This window comes from Sphaerodactylus townsendi, linkage group LG16 (genome assembly GCF_021028975.2).
Source record: "Sphaerodactylus townsendi isolate TG3544 linkage group LG16, MPM_Stown_v2.3, whole genome shotgun sequence".
In the NCBI taxonomy this organism is placed as follows: Eukaryota; Metazoa; Chordata; class Lepidosauria; order Squamata; family Sphaerodactylidae; genus Sphaerodactylus; species Sphaerodactylus townsendi.
Window position 1 is genome coordinate 11,117,878 of NC_059440.1, and position 19,503 is coordinate 11,137,380.

General features: G+C 74.7%; 1 protein-coding gene across 1 annotated transcript; it reads right to left on the reverse strand.

The window, feature by feature from the left end:
• Nucleotides 1-1,760: 1,760 nt before the first annotated feature.
• HIC1 (HIC ZBTB transcriptional repressor 1) lies at nt 1,761-5,549 on the reverse strand. Its single transcript, XM_048519600.1, has 2 exons — nt 5,357-5,549; nt 1,761-3,963 (listed from the first exon to the last, which is right to left on the reverse strand). Exons 1-2 carry the CDS (start codon nt 5,406-5,408, stop codon nt 1,895-1,897), a joined length of 2,121 nt encoding a protein of 706 aa, XP_048375557.1. The 5' UTR covers nt 5,409-5,549; the 3' UTR covers nt 1,761-1,894.
• Between the last annotated feature and the right edge of the window lie 13,954 nt (nt 5,550-19,503).

Here is a 19,503-nt window from a genome sequence, read left to right on the forward strand (position 1 = left end):
ATGCCAGGCCTCCCTGTTGGCTTTCCCATACCCTTGGACTCTCTCCTGGTGAGTCTATCCCACCTCCAGCCTTGACTCTCCCAGCCCCACACAAGCAAGGGAAGCCTCGTGGCATTAAAGAGGTTTTTTTTTATTGCTGGCAGTTGTTCTGTTTGCTTCTGGTATAAAAGAGAGGGAAGGATCTCCCATGTACAAAAAGCTACCTGAGGCACAGCAGTGGGTTTGCCCCTTCTGGCTACTTTGGTTTGGCTCGGGAGAGGGGCGGCCGGCTCAGGCGAAGGCACAGACCCATATTCAGGTGGGGAGGGCTTTCTGCCTCGTGTACAAAAAGTTAAGAGAAGCTTCACATTGTCTGGCTTTTGGTTACAAATATGGTGGGGGGGCTAGAAAGAAGGGGGGGCAGCATTCACAGATACCCTCCTGATAAGTGCGGGCGATCAAGTGCCGGGCCAATGGCATCCCTCCCTGCTAGTCCCAAGAAATTGCACGTGGCAGGAGTCGGTTTTTCCTTTGCTTAAAGCAGAGGGTCCTTCCTGCCCCTTGAGGGAGGTGAAGAGGCTAGCCCAGAGGTGTCCAACGCTGGTGCTTCAGCTGCTCATGGACTACAATTCCCATCAGCCCCTGCTGACATGGCCCCTCAGCAGGGGCTGGTGGGAATTGTAGTTCAGCTGGGGCTGGTGGGAATTTTAGTCCATGAATACCTGAAGCGCCAGCATTAGACACCCCTGGGCTAGCCCCTCTGGGCCTCGGTAGAGCTGGGGAGAGGGGGTTGTCCTCTTGGGGGTGAAAGAAAAGGGACCTCCCCCCCCCCACCCCAAAGAACCTTTGGCTTCAGAAGTGGTTAGAGGTGCTGGTGTGGGCAGCGCTTAAGTGATGCTGCAGGAGACTTCTGTAGGGAAATCTCCCCTATGTGCACACAGGCATCTGTCACATTACAAGGGGGTTCTGGAGCTGAGGGCTGCTGTCACAGAAGCTGCCCGAGCCATCTGGTCCGACCCCTCACCCACCCACCAGGCGCGCCCTCAGGCAGGTAGGCTGAGGGCCGCTGAGCCTAAGTGGCCAGCATTTTTCCCTTCAAGGACACCCCAAGAACTGTGAGTCCAGGAGCCCGCCCTGAAAAGTTGCCATAGAGTCGGTGGCGGGACCAGGGCATTCCTGCTCCAAAACGTCTACCAGGAGAGGACCCTCAAACAGATTCTGGAGGAGATCAAGAGCCCTGGGTTGTCTGCTTGCAAATGGGCGTGAGGGCGGGGAGCACACTGCTCCCCTATAATGTCTGAAGGCTCCTTACCTGAGCCAGAGGCGGGGTTCCCCCAAGGGGGGAGTGGAAATAGAATGTGCCCCCTCCATAATATGGGGAAGTTTTTCTCTGCCTCTTGGAGGAGCAGAGTCCATCAGGCAGAGCAAGAGGGGGATAGTCTCTGGGCTGGTAGAGGAAATCATTCACACACACACACAAACACACACACACAAAACCCACTTTCCTGTCCACAGTAAACTAGGCGAGGTCTCTTCCTGGTGCTCGGATTTTGGACAGGCGAGGCTGGGAAAGTTCACAACAACAGCCCCCACCCCACCCCCCCACCCCCCGCCCCAAATGATCCCTCCGGCAATTCTTCGAGCTGGCAGAAAGAACCCCCTCCGGGCTACAGTCAGGGGTCCCGCATCGCCCTCCTTTGGCTCGACCCCCTGAAAATGCAGGAGGAGGCGTTTCCGCTGGGGGGCGCCCGTGAGGTAGGGTCAAATGCCCGCTTCCCTGTGCTTGGGGCCGGGGGCGCAGAGGGCCCGAAAAGACGGGGCGGGGGGGGGGGTGTCCGACGGGCGGTGGTCCCTCCGGCTGACCAGCGCGGTAGCCACAGCCATGAGTCTCCGGCCAGGCAGGCAGGCTGTGGGGTCAGGGGGGCGAGAAGCGGTCTATGGTCCGGGCGTGGTGGTCGTTGTGCAAGTGGGCGGCGGCGGCGGCAGCTGCAGCGGCGGCGGCCGCCCCTTGAGCCAACACCTCGGCCGCCTTGTCGGGGCTGAGCCCGAGGTAGAGGCTCTCCATGGCGAGCTTGGGGTCGGCGGCCAGGAAGTGCGCGGAGAGCAGGTCCTTGTCCGGGTGCTGCTGCTGCTGCTGGGCCAGGCGCGCCATGGCCAGGACGCCGTCGGGGAAGTCGAGCTTGAGCTTGCCGTCGGGGCCCGTCGAGGCCGCCGCCGCCGCCGCCGCCGCCGCCGCGTGCATCTTCATGTGGCTGAGCAGGTTGCGCTGCTGGGCGAACTTGCCGCCGCACACCTGGCACTCGTAGGGCTTCTCGCCGGAGTGGATGCGCATGTGCTCGGTGAGGCGGTACTGGCGGGTGAAGCGCATGCCGCAGGCGTCGCAGGCGAAGGGCTTCAGGCCCAGGTGGCTGCGCATGTGGCGGGTCATGGTGCCGCGCTGCGTGAACTTCTTGCCGCAGATGGAGCACGGGTAGGGCCGCGTCAGCCAGTGCGTCTTCTCGTGCTGCCGCAGCGTGGCCGGGTCCTTGTAGGCCTTGTCGCACGACGAGCAGCGGTAGGGGCGCAGCAGGTCGCAGCCCCCGGGGGCCCCCGACAGCAGCGGCGCGCTCAGGGGCTTGTCCAGGAACGGCGGGCCCTGCCCGGCCGCCGCCGCCGCCTCGGCCGCCTCCTTGCGGTACAACTCGTCCTCCTCGTTGTGCGCCTCCACGTGCGCGTTCAGCTGCTCCGACGACGGGAAGCCCTTCCCGCAGGGGATGCACACGTACAGGTTGTCGCCGCCGAAGCTCTCCGGCTCGTAGCCCAGGTAGCGCTCCAAGCTGCCGGCCGCCGGGGAGGGGCCGCCGCTGCTGCAGCCCGTCTCCTCGCTGGTGCTCTTGTCGTTCTCCAGGTCCTCGGCTTCCCCGTCGGGCTCGGCGCCGTCCAGGCCGGCGTAGCGGCGCGGCGGGGGCGACTCGGCCTTGTGGTCCAGCTCCGCCTCGGCCCCGCCGCCCTTGTCCCGCCGGCCGCGGCAGTCGCCTTCCTCCTCGTCGTCGTCCTCGTCCTCCACGTAGCCCCCCACCATGGGCTCGTGCTTCATCCAGCGGTACAGGAACTCGGGGGCCACCTCCGCGCGCCCCGACGGCTCCTGTCCGGGGCTGCCGCGGTAGGAGGCGGCCTCCCCGAAAGGCGGGTGCCCGGGCAGCAGGGCGCCGCTGACGGCCGGGCTGTTGGGCCCGGGGGGCAGCGAGTTCTCGCGGCTCTCCGACGAGGGCGCGGGCAGCGGCAGCGGCAGCGGGGGGCCGTTGGGGCTCTTCTTGGAGAGGTCCAGGCCGCAGAGGGGCGAGCAGAGGCGCTCCGGGGGGCACAGGGCGTGCGGGTGGAGGGGCGCGCCCTGCGAGGAGGCGGCGGCGTAGAGCTCCCCGCAGTGGGTGCTGAGCGGGTTGCCCGGCTCCACGGGCCGCGGCGGCGGCGCCGAGTAGCAGCTCTGGATGACCGGCGTGGCGGCGCGCAGCCCCCGCGGCGCCTTGCCCAGGTGCGAGTAGCCGCCGCCGGCGCGGAAGTGGCAGTACTTCCCCGAGCGCTTCAGCTTCCTCTTGCAGAGGGCCACCAGGTCCGGGATCTGCAGGTAGCTGGCGGCGGCCAGGACGGCGCCCAGGCTGGGCTGCGCGGCCGGCGGCTCGCCCTCGACGTCGCCCAGGCAGCCGGTGTAGATGAAGTCCAGGACGGCGCGGAAGACGGCCGGGCTGACCATCTCCTGGTCCAGGTTGATGAGGTTGTCGTGCACCACGAGGGCCTTCAGGTAGGCGCTGCTGGCCGCCAGCACGTTCTTGTGCGCCCGGAAGAGCGCGTTCTGCACCACCAGGATCACGTCGCACAGGAAGCCCTTGGCCCGCTGCACGTTGAGCTGCAGCAGCAGCTGCCGGGAGTGGCCCGCCGACTCGGACGCGTCCAGCATCGCTGCGGCCCCGCCGTCGCCTCCGTCGCCTCCGCCGCCGCCGCCGCCGCCTGCAAGGGGGGCACACAAAGCAGAGAGGCCGCCGCCGCCGTCAGAGGAGCCGCGCCGCCGCCGCCGCCCCCGGTGGGTCCCTGCCGGCAGGCTGGGCGAGGCCGGGCCGCCTCTCATCGCGCTCTGGCCGCCTGCCTCCCGCCGGCCGGCCCTTATTATAGAGGGGCTTTCCCTCGCAGGCGGGCGAAGGAAGGCGGAGGAGGGGGCCCGGCCCCCCGGTATCGCCGCCGAGCGCATCACACGCCCCCTCCCGGCGGAGAGGTGGGGGCCGGGCTAAGCAGGCACACCTGGAAGGGGGGCAGCGCCCGGGAAGCCCCTCTCCCCACCCCTCCGGGGCCGCCGCCCGCCGCTCCTGCCTTCGGGGTGCCCAAGGGGCCGTCGCCCTCCCCTCCGGGCCTGGGAACCGCGGACCGCTGGCTACCCTTCCTCGAGGGACCCCGGCCAGGATCGCGAACGCCGATGCCAGGCTTTAGGGCATACCTCCCCCCGCCCCTAATTCTCTGCCTTGCTCTGTCAGCCTCGGGACTTATCAGCAGCGTCCTTCCCGCTGCCGGTGCCTCTCTTCCGCCAGCCGTGAAGTTTTCAAAGTTTGGGGATCCTTCCCTAGAGGCCGGGGGGTGGGGCAGGGCCCGTTACCCGGGGGGGGGGGACGGGACATTTCAAGGCACGTCCGGGGGGCGCGGGTCAGTTCCGCCAGCCGCCTGACCACGGACAGCAGCCCCGGGAGTTGGGGGCGGACGGGCCAGGACCCCACCCCGGCTGCCTTCGGGCGACAGGGCCAGCTTCCCTGGTGACAGGGCCTGCAGAGCCGGGGGAAAGAGTGCGACGGAGGGTGGGAAGCGGACCCCTCTGGGAACCGTGGAGAAAACTTGCCCGGGAAAGGCCTTCTGCGGAAACGTCCCGCAGCGACTTGAGCAAAGCCGAACCACACTGGGAGGACTTCTTCCCTTCCCTTTCTTGCCGGGGCAGAGACCGCGCCGAGCGGGTCCCCGGCTGCCTTTCTGGGGCTGCCCCACCTCGGTGGGTCGGCGAGAGCAGATGCCCTCCAGGAACCCCGACACAGTTAGCGACAGCGGCTGAGCCACCAAGCCCCGGCCAGGCCCGTCCGGACCCCGAGCCACTGCGGTGGGGCTGGCCGGCCCGTCCCTGCAACCCGCGGGCGGATGAGCAGAAGCGACGGGACGCCCCGCCAAGCCGGGAGTCCTCCGAGCGCAGCGAGCCCCGGTTTCCCTCGAAGGAGCTCCGTTCGCGCCGGATTTCCCCCACCCGCTTCGGCTTCGGCCGCTGTCCCGGGGCCCTGCGCCCTGCCTGCCTGCCTGCCTGCGAACGGGACGGGGAGGGGGTTCCGCCAGGGGGGCGGGCGAGGAGAGCCAGCCCCGCCGGAGGGCTTACCTGGGAGCCCCGTCGAGTGCGCCACGCAGGCGAGCTCCGGGTGGCCGCGCATGGCTCGCCCGGCGGCTGCTGCTGCTGCGTCCCGGCCGGCGCCTGGAGGCCGGCGGTGGCGGTGGCGGCGTCGGTGCCTTGGGCCCCTGTGCCGGGAGCGCGGCGGCTGCAGAGCAAGGTAAAGGCCGGGCCGCGAACTCCCTCTGACCCCGGCCTGAACTCGGGCGTGCTGAAGGAGCCGCCGCCGCTTCCTCCGCCTCCCAGGCAGCGGCAGCAGCAGCAGCGAGCGCCGGGTCGGGGGGAGGGGGCCCAGGAGGAGGAGCCGGCCCGGCCCGACGGAGCTCTCCAAGGAACAGCCCCAGGTAGGAGGGAAGAGGCCGCCGGGGGGAGGGAGCCGTCGGGGGAGGGAGGCCACGGCAGGCTGGACGCTCAGCGCGCAGCCCAGAGCCCGCCAGCCTTGGGGAAGACGGTCCGCGGGGACCCTGCAGGGGAAGAGGGACAGCCTCCGCGCGCAGAGGTGAGTGGCACCGGCTCGCAGCCGTCAGGGACCGCCGGGCGCCTTCGGAGCGCCACCGCGCTTGGCCTGCCCGGCAGCCTCCTTCTCTTCCCGCGCGGGGAGCCTCCAGCGCCCGCAGCACCACCTTCCCTGCGCGGCACAGCCAGCTCTTCTGGGGTGCCCCCCCCCCCGGGGTTTTCCTTCAGGGAGGGCGCCACCTGGTGGCGCAGCAGGGTCCAGCCCGAGTCCTGCTCCTCCGGCTCGAAGGCTTGTTGGGCGCTTGGGGTGGGGGCAAGGGCTCCTGGGGAGATGTTCGCCCCCTTCCCTTCGCTTGTAGCCCCGACTGGGAGGGGAAATGGAGGGGCAGAGGCAAGGGGGGCGGCGAGGAACCGAGCCACGGGGTGGAAGGTAGGTACTGCGCGCGCCCCGTCCGAGCTGGCGGCCGTCTCTTTCTGCCCCCCGCCCCCATCTCCCCTTCAGGACGGAGCCGGACAGGCCAAACCTAACTTGGCCAGGGTGACGGTGGTCTTAATATCGCGCACCCAAGGAAGGGCACACCGGCTTAAGTGGCAAAACGACACGGCGAATTGGCGCGGGGGGGGGGGGGGAAGGGAGAGAGACTCTGGGTTTGCACCAGGAGTTTGAAAACGGAGTGGAACCGCCCGGAGCCCCGGCTGGGAGTCCTTGCGGTGCCCCCCCCCCCCCCCCCCCCCTGCCCCCCCGCCCCAAAAGGCCGGGGAGGGCCCCCCCCCCCTTCCCCCCCCCCCCCCCCCCCCCCTTTTTCCCCCCCCGGGCACCCAACCCCCCCCCCCCCCCCCCCGTATTGTTAAAGATGAGCTCCCCGCTCCTCTTCCGTCTGTTCAATTCGCAGCGTAGTTCCATAGAGGAACTCGGCTGGATTTCTAATAGCCACGGAGAATCCCTCAAAAAAGTGGCTCTGAAAAATCCACCCGTGGGGGGGGGGGGGGCTTTTTGTCCCATGAGCCCTTCCTCAGCCCAGCCCGGATGGCCCGGACTGGTTTTAAGCAAACTTTTGCTAAGGGGCTGGTGGAGACGACGCGGAGTTTTGTGTCCGCAGAGCAGGGCGGAAAGCGCATTTCCTAACCCTGCAAACCCAGCCCGGCCTCAAACGGAAAGTCGAGCTCAGGATTTTAAAAAAGCGACCCAAATCTACCCCCACCGGCCTTCAGGTGTTCGAGACCGGCCGGCTCACCCCCTAACCCTACCCCACCGCCAGGCATTTCTTAAAGCGCCCCTCCCTGGCCCTTTGGCACTTCTACGCACAATGTCAACAACTCCAAAATCACGCGGCTGTTGGGAATCCTTGCCTGCGGGCACCTGCACAACACCCCGTGCCCAACACCCCGGCAGGGCTGGGAGCAGAAGCTCTTCGGTTGTGGCTTCAATTCTGTGCAATCCTTCCCTTGTCTTTTGGAGAAGAGGAAACCATTCCCACTCCCCACTCCCTTAAGAGCAAGCTTTTAATTTCCCCTGAGGGTTGACTCGCTGGCTTGTAAGGTTTCCTTTCCACCAGAGATCAGCAAACCTCCGGCTCAGTAGGAAACTAAATAAGACAATGAAATCTCTGCCATAGGATATATCGGAAGGGTTGCTGGAACCCCCAGTCGACAGAGGAAATGGCGGGGGATGATTTTGTAGGCCTACAGGGCTTCCTAGATATGGGTTCGAGAGGAGGAAACGATGGGGGCGAAGTTTCCAGGAAGGCAATTGCAAACCACGCACATATTATTAAATCAGGGCACTAAAACTATGGTGCTTGATGCTCCTGCTGTTTATATGTCCGACTTGTTGTGACCTGCCGGCTATTACAGGACTCATATAACAATCTCATTTGGGCCTTCAGAAGTTTTATGGATTATGAATCAACAGGTCCATAATCCGTAATGTAAAAAAGGTAAAGTTTCCCGTTCAGTCGTGCCCGACCCTGTTTGGTGCTCATTTACCAACCAGGAAATGGATGGATGGCTGAGTTGACCATGGACCAGCTGCCAGGATATCTGGCCCACAGGGGGCTCGAACTCCTGACCGTGTGAGTGGCAGTGCAAGCACTTAACCACCATACCACAAGGCTCTTTAATCAGTAATGTGGAGCTCTGCATTTTCCGTTCAGCAAGAGGGCTTTCTTACGTCGGCTCTTTGTTGATCTCTTACCGTGGATTTTAATGCGTTTCGGTTCTTTTAATATCGAGGTTGCAGACCTCTGCTATATACTTAATATTGTTCTAATGGTTGGGATATATTTTTTTAAAAAATGGGGGAGATGGCTGGTCTCCCATAAACCACTGTCTGGCCCAAAAAGTACTTAAAAGATAGCATGTATGCTACTGAGTCGTGAAGTGTTCTTCCTCAAGTTGAATCTCCCAAGGGAGGTAAAGGAAAGTACCACGGTGGTGGTGGTACTAACCAGGGACGCCAACCCTGTTTAGCTTCCCGTCTGACAAGACCGGACTAGCCTGGGTCATCCAGGTCAGAGTTAGGCAAATCCATGCAAGAAGGGTGGTCTATGAACAGGACAGACAACCAGGGAAGGGAATTGCTGCAAATTCCCAAGGGCATCTGCCTGGGTGTGTTGGACTAGATGCCACAAACATACTGACGCTCCCCCCACCCCCCACCCCAAGATCTTTCCTGGTCTAGTGAATTATTAGCAGGAGGGGCATTTAGGAGCTGAGCTGTTTGCAACTTGCCCTGCCCACCAGGATTGCCTTTTGCAGATTGCAGTTGGGAAGAACCGTGTTTGTTAAGTCCCTGGCATGGCAGAGCCTCCTTGCGTACGATTTTTCACCAGCGGGGAAAGGGAATTTAATTTTTTTTGCCAGTTTTATCATATCACTGCCCCCACCCCACCCCCAATCCTCTTGCTGACACAGCGGATCCCTGTGTAAGACTTCCGTGCTTAAAACTACCACCAACCGCTTAGAATAATGTGTTGATCTTGAGCTAAATGCTCACATGAACGTCACAAGGGCTCCCACTTCGGCCTGCGTCATTCTCGTTGTTCTTGTCATGAGAACAGTTTCTACTCCAGTGCGAAGTCTATGCATGCCTGTTACATCCCAGGGATTGTGTGTCCCCCAGCGAACCCCCAACCCCTGGGCGCTGGGAAGGCAAGGAATGCTGGAACACTGATTGGTTTGGTTCATGTGGTCTGTTCACACCTTTATGAACGGGGGAGTTGCTTTTTTGTTGGCCCCCGTCAGCTGTTCGCAAATAGTTCGAGCCTGTGCATTCGGTTACTCCTCATGTCCTCAAAGAGGTCAGTGCAATCCACAAGATTCCATGCCTATTCACTTTTTCACAACCCAATAGGAATCTCCTTCACCCCATATCCGGCTCTTTTCCTGTCATTCAGTCACCAACTGTATAAAAAAAGAAGCAAATCAGTCAGCCAGTAATTATAAATAAGTACTGTATTTTTTTAAAAAAAGAAGTCTTATATTTTTGGTATTTATTAAAATACCAGTTTTTAAATTTTATTTCACACATGTACAGTGGAACCTCGGTTTTCGTTGGTAATCCATCCGAAAGGAATCGATGAAAACAGAGGCAAATTTTTCCATAGGAATCAATGTAAATCCAATTAATCCGTTCTAGGCACTCCAAAAAACATACCAAAAACACATTTTTTGGTGAATAAACATAGTGTTTAATGCTGAAAACAGCAACAAACAATAACACTAGGACCAGCTTCAGAGCCAGTGGACCAACGTCACACCAGAAAGCTGTCCAAAGAGGTCTGTTTCTGACGCCTCTTTAAGATTTGTCTGAAATGGGGCAAGACATTGTCATTAAACAAGTTGCAGATACGGCCTGCAACAGCTTTGTCCGGGTGATTTTTCTCCACAAACCCCTGCACCTTACTGCAAATCGATGAAAACCGAGGCAAATCGATGAAAACCGAGACAAATTTTTCACTGAAAAAATCAATGAAAACCGAAACCAATGAAAACCGAAGGCAATGAAAACCAAGGTTCCACTGTATGTTTTTGCAGAAGTAGAGTTTGCTTCCTCACTTCATTTAAGGATTTGACCCAATCGTCGTGTAATCATTTGACCTATGATTCAGATACAAAAGCTGCCCCCTCCGTCGTAAGGCGAGGAAATAAAACTCCGCCACGGAAGCTGCTCTCTAATTGCAAAGCTGTTGCACAGCCATTTGAAGAAGATGGTGCACAGGACAAAACATTGGCCTTTCGGTTCGTGTGTGGTTGCTGCTGCTATGAGACAGAGGACGTTAGCCTATCAAATGTGCTGACCATATGTTTGCAGCGTCTCTGGGAGGAAACGTATGCGCCTGTGCTTTGCGAACACAGAGATGCGTTGCACATACTGGCAGTTACCCTGTTTCCCTGAATATAAGACATCCCCGGGAAATAAGGCGTAGTAGAGGTTTTGCTGAAGTGCAAAATATAAGGCATCCCCCGAAAGTAAGACGTAGCAAAGTTTTTGTTTGGAAGCATGGCTGACGAACAGAATACAGAAATATAAGACATCCCCTGAAAATAAGACATAGCCATCTTTGGGAGCAAAAATTAATATAAGACACTGTCTTATATTCGGGGAAACACGGTATTCATGGGGTTGGGGGTACAGGGTGAGCAAACTTATACCCAGTTTGCAGCCAGGTGCAAAATCTGAGTTTCCCACCACCACCCTGCATAGGCGGCCGCTTTCCTCCACCTTGACCTTGCCAGAGAGAAAAATCTCTCTGTCTTGAAGTCAGTGTGTGGACCTGGGGGGAAGGAAGATTGGGTGTGTGGGGCAATTTTTTACCCCCCACCCCCCGGTGACTAAATGGCCACAGCCCGGGGATATTTGATCCCATATGTCCCCCAGGGCGATACGCCCCTGGTGTAAGCTATTACACTGCCCCTAAGAAATATGCTTCACTGCTCCCCAAATTCCTAGCTTCAGTTATTTTTTTTTTTATTGTGGAGATATAAGGGGCAATGTGCAAACAGCATTTCCCCAGATATCCTGGGGAGTCATGGAAATGGAGGAGCTGCAGGTCATTTACTGTTTTCCTAGTCAAAGGCATTATCTTCTGCTTTCTCTGTCCTACCAGCTCCCCCCCGCCCAAGACCTTTGCTTCTTTCTTGTTTCTCTCCTCTTTAATGTCTGCAGCAAGGGCTGAAAACATCCCGACAGAAAAGGGGACAGAGATTTATGCTATTGTGGGACTGCCTCCGCTGTTTATGGTGGGAAATTTCCTCTGGAGGTGAGACTATGGAAGGGGCAGAAGGAAACAGAAAAACAAATGCCCCCTCTTGGGGGGGGGGGGTGGGGGGGGGGGGGGGTGGGGGGGGGGGGGGGTGGGGGGGGGGGGGGGTGGGGGGGGGGGGGGGTGGGGGGGGGGGGGGGTGGGGGGGGGGGGGGGTGGGGGGGGGGGGGGGTGGGGGGGGGGGGGGGTGGGGGGGGGGGGGGGTGGGGGGGGGGGGGGGTGGGGGGGGGGGGGGGTGGGGGGGGGGGGGGGTGGGGGGGGGGGGGGGTGGGGGGGGGGGGGGGTGGGGGGGGGGGGGGGTGGGGGGGGGGGGGGGTGGGGGGGGGGGGGGGTGGGGGGGGGGGGGGGTGGGGGGGGGGGGGGGTGGGGGGGGGGGGGGGTGGGGGGGGGGGGGGGTGGGGGGGGGGGGGGGTGGGGGGGGGGGGGGGTGGGGGGGGGGGGGGGTGGGGGGGGGGGGGGGTGGGGGGGGGGGGGGGTGGGGGGGGGGGGGGGTGGGGGGGGGGGGGGGTGGGGGGGGGGGGGGGTGGGGGGGGGGGGGGGTGGGGGGGGGGGGGGGTGGGGGGGGGGGGGGGTGGGGGGGGGGGGGGGTGGGGGGGGGGGGGGGTGGGGGGGGGGGGGGGTGGGGGGGGGGGGGGGTGGGGGGGGGGGGGGGTGGGGGGGGGGGGGGGTGGGGGGGGGGGGGGGTGGGGGGGGGGGGGGGTGGGGGGGGGGGGGGGTGGGGGGGGGGGGGGGTGGGGGGGGGGGGGGGTGGGGGGGGGGGGGGGTGGGGGGGGGGGGGGGTGGGGGGGGGGGGGGGTGGGGGGGGGGGGGGGTGGGGGGGGGGGGGGGTGGGGGGGGGGGGGGGTGGGGGGGGGGGGGGGTGGGGGGGGGGGGGGGTGGGGGGGGGGGGGGGTGGGGGGGGGGGGGGGTGGGGGGGGGGGGGGGTGGGGGGGGGGGGGGGTGGGGGGGGGGGGGGGTGGGGGGGGGGGGGGGTGGGGGGGGGGGGGGGTGGGGGGGGGGGGGGGTGGGGGGGGGGGGGGGTGGGGGGGGGGGGGGGTGGGGGGGGGGGGGGGTGGGGGGGGGGGGGGGTGGGGGGGGGGGGGGGTGGGGGGGGGGGGGGGTGGGGGGGGGGGGGGGTGGGGGGGGGGGGGGGTGGGGGGGGGGGGGGGTGGGGGGGGGGGGGGGTGGGGGGGGGGGGGGGTGGGGGGGGGGGGGGGTGGGGGGGGGGGGGGGTGGGGGGGGGGGGGGGTGGGGGGGGGGGGGGGTGGGGGGGGGGGGGGGTGGGGGGGGGGGGGGGTGGGGGGGGGGGGGGGTGGGGGGGGGGGGGGGTGGGGGGGGGGGGGGGTGGGGGGGGGGGGGGGTGGGGGGGGGGGGGGGTGGGGGGGGGGGGGGGTGGGGGGGGGGGGGGGTGGGGGGGGGGGGGGGTGGGGGGGGGGGGGGGTGGGGGGGGGGGGGGGTGGGGGGGGGGGGGGGTGGGGGGGGGGGGGGGTGGGGGGGGGGGGGGGTGGGGGGGGGGGGGGGTGGGGGGGGGGGGGGGTGGGGGGGGGGGGGGGTGGGGGGGGGGGGGGGTGGGGGGGGGGGGGGGTGGGGGGGGGGGGGGGTGGGGGGGGGGGGGGGTGGGGGGGGGGGGGGGTGGGGGGGGGGGGGGGTGGGGGGGGGGGGGGGTGGGGGGGGGGGGGGGTGGGGGGGGGGGGGGGTGGGGGGGGGGGGGGGTGGGGGGGGGGGGGGGTGGGGGGGGGGGGGGGTGGGGGGGGGGGGGGGTGGGGGGGGGGGGGGGTGGGGGGGGGGGGGGGTGGGGGGGGGGGGGGGTGGGGGGGGGGGGGGGTGGGGGGGGGGGGGGGTGGGGGGGGGGGGGGGTGGGGGGGGGGGGGGGTGGGGGGGGGGGGGGGTGGGGGGGGGGGGGGGTGGGGGGGGGGGGGGGTGGGGGGGGGGGGGGGTGGGGGGGGGGGGGGGTGGGGGGGGGGGGGGGTGGGGGGGGGGGGGGGTGGGGGGGGGGGGGGGTGGGGGGGGGGGGGGGTGGGGGGGGGGGGGGGTGGGGGGGGGGGGGGGTGGGGGGGGGGGGGGGTGGGGGGGGGGGGGGGTGGGGGGGGGGGGGGGTGGGGGGGGGGGGGGGTGGGGGGGGGGGGGGGTGGGGGGGGGGGGGGGTGGGGGGGGGGGGGGGTGGGGGGGGGGGGGGGTGGGGGGGGGGGGGGGTGGGGGGGGGGGGGGGTGGGGGGGGGGGGGGGTGGGGGGGGGGGGGGGTGGGGGGGGGGGGGGGTGGGGGGGGGGGGGGGTGGGGGGGGGGGGGGGTGGGGGGGGGGGGGGGTGGGGGGGGGGGGGGGTGGGGGGGGGGGGGGGTGGGGGGGGGGGGGGGTGGGGGGGGGGGGGGGTGGGGGGGGGGGGGGGTGGGGGGGGGGGGGGGTGGGGGGGGGGGGGGGTGGGGGGGGGGGGGGGTGGGGGGGGGGGGGGGTGGGGGGGGGGGGGGGTGGGGGGGGGGGGGGGTGGGGGGGGGGGGGGGTGGGGGGGGGGGGGGGTGGGGGGGGGGGGGGGTGGGGGGGGGGGGGGGTGGGGGGGGGGGGGGGTGGGGGGGGGGGGGGGTGGGGGGGGGGGGGGGTGGGGGGGGGGGGGGGTGGGGGGGGGGGGGGGTGGGGGGGGGGGGGGGTGGGGGGGGGGGGGGGTGGGGGGGGGGGGGGGTGGGGGGGGGGGGGGGTGGGGGGGGGGGGGGGTGGGGGGGGGGGGGGGTGGGGGGGGGGGGGGGTGGGGGGGGGGGGGGGTGGGGGGGGGGGGGGGTGGGGGGGGGGGGGGGTGGGGGGGGGGGGGGGTGGGGGGGGGGGGGGGTGGGGGGGGGGGGGGGTGGGGGGGGGGGGGGGTGGGGGGGGGGGGGGGTGGGGGGGGGGGGGGGTGGGGGGGGGGGGGGGTGGGGGGGGGGGGGGGTGGGGGGGGGGGGGGGTGGGGGGGGGGGGGGGTGGGGGGGGGGGGGGGTGGGGGGGGGGGGGGGTGGGGGGGGGGGGGGGTGGGGGGGGGGGGGGGTGGGGGGGGGGGGGGGTGGGGGGGGGGGGGGGTGGGGGGGGGGGGGGGTGGGGGGGGGGGGGGGTGGGGGGGGGGGGGGGTGGGGGGGGGGGGGGGTGGGGGGGGGGGGGGGTGGGGGGGGGGGGGGGTGGGGGGGGGGGGGGGTGGGGGGGGGGGGGGGTGGGGGGGGGGGGGGGTGGGGGGGGGGGGGGGTGGGGGGGGGGGGGGGTGGGGGGGGGGGGGGGTGGGGGGGGGGGGGGGTGGGGGGGGGGGGGGGTGGGGGGGGGGGGGGGTGGGGGGGGGGGGGGGTGGGGGGGGGGGGGGGTGGGGGGGGGGGGGGGTGGGGGGGGGGGGGGGTGGGGGGGGGGGGGGGTGGGGGGGGGGGGGGGTGGGGGGGGGGGGGGGTGGGGGGGGGGGGGGGTGGGGGGGGGGGGGGGTGGGGGGGGGGGGGGGTGGGGGGGGGGGGGGGTGGGGGGGGGGGGGGGTGGGGGGGGGGGGGGGTGGGGGGGGGGGGGGGTGGGGGGGGGGGGGGGTGGGGGGGGGGGGGGGTGGGGGGGGGGGGGGGTGGGGGGGGGGGGGGGTGGGGGGGGGGGGGGGTGGGGGGGGGGGGGGGTGGGGGGGGGGGGGGGTGGGGGGGGGGGGGGGTGGGGGGGGGGGGGGGTGGGGGGGGGGGGGGGTGGGGGGGGGGGGGGGTGGGGGGGGGGGGGGGTGGGGGGGGGGGGGGGTGGGGGGGGGGGGGGGTGGGGGGGGGGGGGGGTGGGGGGGGGGGGGGGTGGGGGGGGGGGGGGGTGGGGGGGGGGGGGGGTGGGGGGGGGGGGGGGTGGGGGGGGGGGGGGGTGGGGGGGGGGGGGGGTGGGGGGGGGGGGGGGTGGGGGGGGGGGGGGGTGGGGGGGGGGGGGGGTGGGGGGGGGGGGGGGTGGGGGGGGGGGGGGGTGGGGGGGGGGGGGGGTGGGGGGGGGGGGGGGTGGGGGGGGGGGGGGGTGGGGGGGGGGGGGGGTGGGGGGGGGGGGGGGTGGGGGGGGGGGGGGGTGGGGGGGGGGGGGGGTGGGGGGGGGGGGGGGTGGGGGGGGGGGGGGGTGGGGGGGGGGGGGGGTGGGGGGGGGGGGGGGTGGGGGGGGGGGGGGGTGGGGGGGGGGGGGGGTGGGGGGGGGGGGGGGTGGGGGGGGGGGGGGGTGGGGGGGGGGGGGGGTGGGGGGGGGGGGGGGTGGGGGGGGGGGGGGGTGGGGGGGGGGGGGGGTGGGGGGGGGGGGGGGTGGGGGGGGGGGGGGGTGGGGGGGGGGGGGGGTGGGGGGGGGGGGGGGTGGGGGGGGGGGGGGGTGGGGGGGGGGGGGGGTGGGGGGGGGGGGGGGTGGGGGGGGGGGGGGGTGGGGGGGGGGGGGGGTGGGGGGGGGGGGGGGTGGGGGGGGGGGGGGGTGGGGGGGGGGGGGGGTGGGGGGGGGGGGGGGTGGGGGGGGGGGGGGGTGGGGGGGGGGGGGGGTGGGGGGGGGGGGGGGTGGGGGGGGGGGGGGGTGGGGGGGGGGGGGGGTGGGGGGGGGGGGGGGTGGGGGGGGGGGGGGGTGGGGGGGGGGGGGGGTGGGGGGGGGGGGGGGTGGGGGGGGGGGGGGGTGGGGGGGGGGGGGGGTGGGGGGGGGGGGGGGTGGGGGGGGGGGGGGGTGGGGGGGGGGGGGGGTGGGGGGGGGGGGGGGTGGGGGGGGGGGGGGGTGGGGGGGGGGGGGGGTGGGGGGGGGGGGGGGTGGGGGGGGGGGGGGGTGGGGGGGGGGGGGGGTGGGGGGGGGGGGGGGTGGGGGGGGGGGGGGGTGGGGGGGGGGGGGGGTGGGGGGGGGGGGGGGTGGGGGGGGGGGGGGGTGGGGGGGGGGGGGGGTGGGGGGGGGGGGGGGTGGGGGGGGGGGGGGGTGGGGGGGGGGGGGGGTGGGGGGGGGGGGGGGTGGGGGGGGGGGGGGGTGGGGGGGGGGGGGGGTGGGGGGGGGGGGGGGTGGGGGGGGGGGGGGGTGGGGGGGGGGGGGGGTGGGGGGGGGGGGGGGTGGGGGGGGGGGGGGGTGGGGGGGGGGGGGGGTGGGGGGGGGGGGGGGTGGGGGGGGGGGGGGGTGGGGGGGGGGGGGGGTGGGGGGGGGGGGGGGTGGGGGGGGGGGGGGGTGGGGGGGGGGGGGGGTGGGGGGGGGGGGGGGTGGGGGGGGGGGGGGGTGGGGGGGGGGGGGGGTGGGGGGGGGGGGGGGTGGGGGGGGGGGGGGGTGGGGGGGGGGGGGGGTGGGGGGGGGGGGGGGTGGGGGGGGGGGGGGGTGGGGGGGGGGGGGGGTGGGGGGGGGGGGGGGTGGGGGGGGGGGGGGGTGGGGGGGGGGGGGGGTGGGGGGGGGGGGGGGTGGGGGGGGGGGGGGGTGGGGGGGGGGGGGGGTGGGGGGGGGGGGGGGTGGGGGGGGGGGGGGGTGGGGGGGGGGGGGGGTGGGGGGGGGGGGGGGTGGGGGGGGGGGGGGGTGGGGGGGGGGGGGGGTGGGGGGGGGGGGGGGTGGGGGGGGGGGGGGGTGGGGGGGGGGGGGGGTGGGGGGGGGGGGGGGTGGGGGGGGGGGGGGGTGGGGGGGGGGGGGGGTGGGGGGGGGGGGGGGTGGGGGGGGGGGGGGGTGGGGGGGGGGGGGGGTGGGGGGGGGGGGGGGTGGGGGGGGGGGGGGGTGGGGGGGGGGGGGGGTGGGGGGGGGGGGGGGTGGGGGGGGGGGGGGGTGGGGGGGGGGGGGGGTGGGGGGGGGGGGGGGTGGGGGGGGGGGGGGGTGGGGGGGGGGGGGGGTGGGGGGGGGGGGGGGTGGGGGGGGGGGGGGGTGGGGGGGGGGGGGGGTGGGGGGGGGGGGGGGTGGGGGGGGGGGGGGGTGGGGGGGGGGGGGGGTGGGGGGGGGGGGGGGTGGGGGGGGGGGGGGGTGGGGGGGGGGGGGGGTGGGGGGGGGGGGGGGTGGGGGGGGGGGGGGGTGGGGGGGGGGGGGGGTGGGGGGGGGGGGGGGTGGGGGGGGGGGGGGGTGGGGGGGGGGGGGGGTGGGGGGGGGGGGGGGTGGGGGGGGGGGGGGGTGGGGGGGGGGGGGGGTGGGGGGGGGGGGGGGTGGGGGGGGGGGGGGGTGGGGGGGGGGGGGGGTGGGGGGGGGGGGGGGTGGGGGGGGGGGGGGGTGGGGGGGGGGGGGGGTGGGGGGGGGGGGGGGTGGGGGGGGGGGGGGGTGGGGGGGGGGGGGGGTGGGGGGGGGGGGGGGTGGGGGGGGGGGGGGGTGGGGGGGGGGGGGGGTGGGGGGGGGGGGGGGTGGGGGGGGGGGGGGGTGGGGGGGGGGGGGGGTGGGGGGGGGGGGGGGTGGGGGGGGGGGGGGGTGGGGGGGGGGGGGGGTGGGGGGGGGGGGGGGTGGGGGGGGGGGGGGGTGGGGGGGGGGGGGGGTGGGGGGGGGGGGGGGTGGGGGGGGGGGGGGGTGGGGGGGGGGGGGGGTGGGGGGGGGGGGGGGTGGGGGGGGGGGGGGGTGGGGGGGGGGGGGGGTGGGGGGGGGGGGGGGTGGGGGGGGGGGGGGGTGGGGGGGGGGGGGGGTGGGGGGGGGGGGGGGTGGGGGGGGGGGGGGGTGGGGGGGGGGGGGGGTGGGGGGGGGGGGGGGTGGGGGGGGGGGGGGGTGGGGGGGGGGGGGGGTGGGGGGGGGGGGGGGTGGGGGGGGGGGGGGGTGGGGGGGGGGGGGGGTGGGGGGGGGGGGGGGTGGGGGGGGGGGGGGGTGGGGGGGGGGGGGGGTGGGGGGGGGGGGGGGTGGGGGGGGGGGGGGGTGGGGGGGGGGGGGGGTGGGGGGGGGGGGGGGTGGGGGGGGGGGGGGGTGGGGGGGGGGGGGGGTGGGGGGGGGGGGGGGTGGGGGGGGGGGGGGGTGGGGGGGGGGGGGGGTGGGGGGGGGGGGGGGTGGGGGGGGGGGGGGGTGGGGGGGGGGGGGGGTGGGGGGGGGGGGGGGTGGGGGGGGGGGGGGGTGGGGGGGGGGGGGGGTGGGGGGGGGGGGGGGTGGGGGGGGGGGGGGGTGGGGGGGGGGGGGGGTGGGGGGGGGGGGGGGTGGGGGGGGGGGGGGGTGGGGGGGGGGGGGGGTGGGGGGGGGGGGGGGTGGGGGGGGGGGGGGGTGGGGGGGGGGGGGGGTGGGGGGGGGGGGGGGTGGGGGGGGGGGGGGGTGGGGGGGGGGGGGGGTGGGGGGGGGGGGGGGTGGGGGGGGGGGGGGGTGGGGGGGGGGGGGGGTGGGGGGGGGGGGGGGTGGGGGGGGGGGGGGGTGGGGGGGGGGGGGGGTGGGGGGGGGGGGGGGTGGGGGGGGGGGGGGGTGGGGGGGGGGGGGGGTGGGGGGGGGGGGGGGTGGGGGGGGGGGGGGGTGGGGGGGGGGGGGGGTGGGGGGGGGGGGGGGTGGGGGGGGGGGGGGGTGGGGGGGGGGGGGGGTGGGGGGGGGGGGGGGTGGGGGGGGGGGGGGGTGGGGGGGGGGGGGGGTGGGGGGGGGGGGGGGTGGGGGGGGGGGGGGGTGGGGGGGGGGGGGGGTGGGGGGGGGGGGGGGTGGGGGGGGGGGGGGGTGGGGGGGGGGGGGGGTGGGGGGGGGGGGGGGTGGGGGGGGGGGGGGGTGGGGGGGGGGGGGGGTGGGGGGGGGGGGGGGTGGGGGGGGGGGGGGGTGGGGGGGGGGGGGGGTGGGGGGGGGGGGGGGTGGGGGGGGGGGGGGGTGGGGGGGGGGGGGGGTGGGGGGGGGGGGGGGTGGGGGGGGGGGGGGGTGGGGGGGGGGGGGGGTGGGGGGGGGGGGGGGTGGGGGGGGGGGGGGGTGGGGGGGGGGGGGGGTGGGGGGGGGGGGGGGTGGGGGGGGGGGGGGGTGGGGGGGGGGGGGGGTGGGGGGGGGGGGGGGTGGGGGGGGGGGGGGGTGGGGGGGGGGGGGGGTGGGGGGGGGGGGGGGTGGGGGGGGGGGGGGGTGGGGGGGGGGGGGGGTGGGGGGGGGGGGGGGTGGGGGGGGGGGGGGGTGGGGGGGGGGGGGGGTGGGGGGGGGGGGGGGTGGGGGGGGGGGGGGGTGGGGGGGGGGGGGGGTGGGGGGGGGGGGGGGTGGGGGGGGGGGGGGGTGGGGGGGGGGGGGGGTGGGGGGGGGGGGGGGTGGGGGGGGGGGGGGGTGGGGGGGGGGGGGGGTGGGGGGGGGGGGGGGTGGGGGGGGGGGGGGGTGGGGGGGGGGGGGGGTGGGGGGGGGGGGGGGTGGGGGGGGGGGGGGGTGGGGGGGGGGGGGGGTGGGGGGGGGGGGGGGTGGGGGGGGGGGGGGGTGGGGGGGGGGGGGGGTGGGGGGGGGGGGGGGTGGGGGGGGGGGGGGGTGGGGGGGGGGGGGGGTGGGGGGGGGGGGGGGTGGGGGGGGGGGGGGGTGGGGGGGGGGGGGGGTGGGGGGGGGGGGGGGTGGGGGGGGGGGGGGGTGGGGGGGGGGGGGGGTGGGGGGGGGGGGGGGTGGGGGGGGGGGGGGGTGGGGG

Coding starts and splice junctions, on each gene's coding strand:
- HIC1 (XM_048519600.1), bottom strand. CDS start 5,408: ATGCGCGGCCACCCGGAGCTCGCCTGCGTGGCGCACTCGACGGGGCTC. Junction 3,964..5,356: donor GCACTCGACGGGGCTCCCAG/GTAAGCCCTCCG, acceptor CCCCCCTTGCAG/GCGGCGGCGGCGGCGGCGGA.